This window comes from Melitaea cinxia, chromosome 18 (assembly GCF_905220565.1).
Source record: "Melitaea cinxia chromosome 18, ilMelCinx1.1, whole genome shotgun sequence".
NCBI lineage: Eukaryota > Metazoa > Arthropoda > Insecta > Lepidoptera > Nymphalidae > Melitaea > Melitaea cinxia.
This window is the reverse complement of record NC_059411.1, coordinates 8,139,690-8,143,412: the sequence shown is the minus strand read 5'-3', so window position 1 is coordinate 8,143,412 and position 3,723 is coordinate 8,139,690. Positions and strand designations below refer to the sequence as shown.

Genomic DNA, 3,723 nt, shown 5'->3' with positions numbered 1-3,723 from the left:
TCGAATAAATTAAAAATCATCAAAATCGGTACACCCAGTAAAAAGTTATGCGGTATACATAATACAAAAAATAGTCAAGTAAAAACGCATTACTAGATATAACTCGAAAAATAATTGTTAGATCTCAAATATATTTAAATGGGACCAAATGACACACACCACCTTTCGATAAAAAAATTTTTGTCGAAATCTGTCCACCCAGTCTAAAGTTCTGAAGTAACAACATACATAAAAAAATACAATCGAATTGAGAGTCTCCTCCTTTTTGGAAGTCGATTAATAACGTTAATATCATATGATATGAGCGTATTAATACTCTACTATATGTAGGTGCACAATTCTTATGAAAGTTGCTTTAACCGGGGCGCTTGACACAAGAGGAAGGAATGCTGAAGGCCGAGACGTGAAAACTGAAATAAGCTAACCATAAAGAAGAAATATCCATAATGTATCAAACTAAACAAAAATTACAAAAAAAAAAGTTTGTCTTCAGCTTCAACCGTTTCATAGAATGAACTATGCAGTAAAAGTGAGTTACTTTAAGAATTATAAAAAATAAAATAAAAACAATTTAACCTCTGATACCAAGTAATGAAAGCGAGGCAGTGCTTATCAAAGTGCCCTCAATTCTCTCCGCCAGTAAGATACCGTGAATATGACACATGTTTTAAACAAACGTAGTCACTACGAAAGTATTAAACAAAAACTAGACTTGTTTTTAGTGGAATGCGGAAGGATTTTTTGGCTATACTGTAACATTGTTACGCTTAGCCAGTGATATCCCACTGTTAAGCATAGGCCTCTTTCCCCATGTAGAAAAGAATCAGAGCTTAATCTACCACGCTGCTCCAATGCGGGTTGGCGGATATATTCCCTACTATGAGTAACGACCGCTATCAGGTGTACACGATAACAACCGGAACCGACGGCTTTACGTGTTCTCCGAGGCACTGCGGAGAGACCCACATGGACTGCACAAACAGCCAGACAATGACAAACATCTGTATGGCCAATACAAATATTTGTCATGTGCGGGATCGTACTCGCAACCTCCAGCGCAACAACCACAAACCAGTGCTGTGACCGTTGCGTCAACGCGTCGTCATTGTTACAATATTATTTAAAATATTTAAATTTGTTTACATATTAATTCTTTGCACACTCAATCGAAGGTAAGATAATTATGTAATTATATAAACTTTATAACATTTGTCGGTTGTTATATCCTAAAAAAACATACAGAAATATTTCCGCAACTTTATTTTATCTTTTGGCGTACAGTACACGTCGTATTTGTTAGACACAGACAATAAATACCAAATGCGATCCAAATATTTTCATCGCATTATTCAATTTTATCTCTTGGTATTAATTAAGCCCAAAATGCAAATATAATTATTATAATGAACGAAAACGATAAATTTTACGATGTTTAAACACTATTTTATCTGTGGTCTTTTATTTTTAAATGAAGACCGAGAATACCTACTAGCTTTAACAAGCAAATCGACATTCCTGGAAGCGCTTATTATCTTCGTCGAGAGTTGATCGTAAACAGCAAATGAAGCGGCGTCGATCGTCGGTCGTCGTCGGCCGTCGTCGGCGTCGGTGACACATCGCATCGCCGCGTGAATCACAAGCGACCGAGCTGCGCGAGCGCAAGAATCCCTGACGTCAGCTCGCGTCCGGGCCCTATTACCGCGCATAATATATCGAATACAATAATAATATTAATGGTTACTAGCCGAGATTATAAAACGTAGAAATAATAATAATAATAAACATTTATTCATACTCACACACATACATCGATATACAGTAAAGACAAAAAAAAATATATATATAGAAATCACAACATGACAATTCTATTACAATATAACACACACATACATCGATATACAGTAAAGACAAAAAAAATATATATATAGAAATCACAACATGACAATTCTATTACAATATAACTAACTATATACGAGGGGCGGCTGAAAAGTTCTGAGCCTAGGGTACTTGCAGTCGTACTATTTACTTATCCGGTGGGCCACTATTTGAACGACATGTACCCACTATATAAGCGAAGTTTCACGTCATTAGCTTCATTACGCTTTGAGTAATTGAACCGTAAACATCACCATGTCTGAGTCATCACTGCACTTAACGAAGTTTGAGCATCGCGCCGTCATCAAATTCCTCGTTAAAAAGGGGAAAATAGCAAAAGAAATTTTTGAAGAAACTTTTAGTGTATACGGAGAATCTGGACCGTCGTCAGCCACGGTTAAACGATGGACACGCCTATTCCAACAAGGCAGAGAGACTCTGGAAGATGACCCCCGCTCGGGTCGGCCGAACACCGCAGTCACCGATGAAAACATCGAAAAAGTAAAAAAAATTGTACTGGACGATCGCCGAATAAAATTGTGGCAGATAGCAGAAGAGTTTGGCTTTAGTAAGGAACGAGTTGGAGATATTATGCACAATCATTTGCATATGAATAAAGTCAGTGCGCGTTGAGTGCCAAAAATGCTCACGCCACTTGACAAGCAGCGGCGCGTTGAAACTTCTGAAGAGTTTATAGACTTGTGCAAGGATAATTTGGAAGAAATTTGCACTCGTATTGTCACCGTTGATGAAACGTGGATCCGACAATATGACCCAGAATCAAAACAGGAGTCAATGCAGTAGATAGAGAAGGGGGAAAGACCGCCGAAGAAGTTCAAGGTGGAAAAATCGGCTTCCAAACTCATGGCCACCATTTTTTGGGATTGCGAAGGAGTTTTGCTCATAGATTACCTTCCAATAAAAACTACAATGAATGCAGAGTATTATGCTCGGCTTTTAAAAAAAGTTCGCGAAGTCATTGTCGAAAAAAGAAGAGGTAAAATCAGCAAAGGAATTTTGTTTTTGCAAGACAACGCGCCGGTTCACACGGCGCGCATTGCGAGGCAAGCCTTGCGAGAAACTGGCTTCGATGAAGTAAATCACCCTCCCTATAGTCCAGATCTGGCACCTAGCGATTATTTTTTATTTAAAAATTTGAAAAAAGACTTATGGGGACGAAGATTTAGGGATGATGAAGAGATGAAGGTGGCCGTTAATGAACATTTTCTAGCCAAAGACGCGGGTTACTTTTTATCAGGGATACAAGCCCTCTATAAAAGATGTCAAAGGTGCATTGAAGTCCAGGGGGACTATATTGAAAAATAAATTTTATTTAGATTTTTATCTAGACTCTTAATGCCCTAGGCTCAGAACTTTTCAGCCGCCCCTCGTAGATATTATGACAAATAGCTAAATAGGAAACAATGAACACAATATACAACCGAAATAAAAGACAATGAAATTAAAAATAATAATAATAGGTAACTACCCACATAAAATCAACAATAATAATTAAAAAAATACCAAAAAAAAAAATGAAAAATAAGCAAAATATAAAAAAAAGAAAGAAAGCGGCAACCTGTATAGCGATGTACTGATGGGAGCACTGAAACGGATGACGCTCGGCATTTGTTGGAGAATCAAGACTCCAACGCCGATTTTCAGCGTCACCCTTAAAGAGATAGGCGGAAAGCAGTTCTTATATAAAATATATTAATAAACTATAATAAAAATAAATTTTGAATATTGGTACACATATAATAAGATACTAAAATTATATACATATGATAAAGCAAAACAATTAATACGTCTTCACTTTAATGAATGAAAAAAAAAGGATGAATAAAT

The 3,723-nt window shown here is 36.7% G+C and overlaps 1 protein-coding gene across 1 annotated transcript; it reads left to right on the top strand.

The window, feature by feature from the left end:
- The first annotated feature begins 2,130 nt into the window (after window positions 1-2,130).
- LOC123662512 (protein GVQW3-like) lies at window positions 2,131-2,508 on the top strand. The gene has a single exon (XM_045597355.1). It carries the CDS (start codon window positions 2,131-2,133, stop codon window positions 2,506-2,508), a length of 378 nt encoding a protein of 125 aa, XP_045453311.1.
- Window positions 2,509-3,723: the final 1,215 nt, after the last annotated feature.

What these genes read in the sequence shown, in the direction of transcription:
- LOC123662512 (XM_045597355.1), top strand. Translation starts at nt 2,131, where the DNA reads ATGTCTGAGTCATCACTGCACTTAACGAAGTTTGAGCATCGCGCCGTC.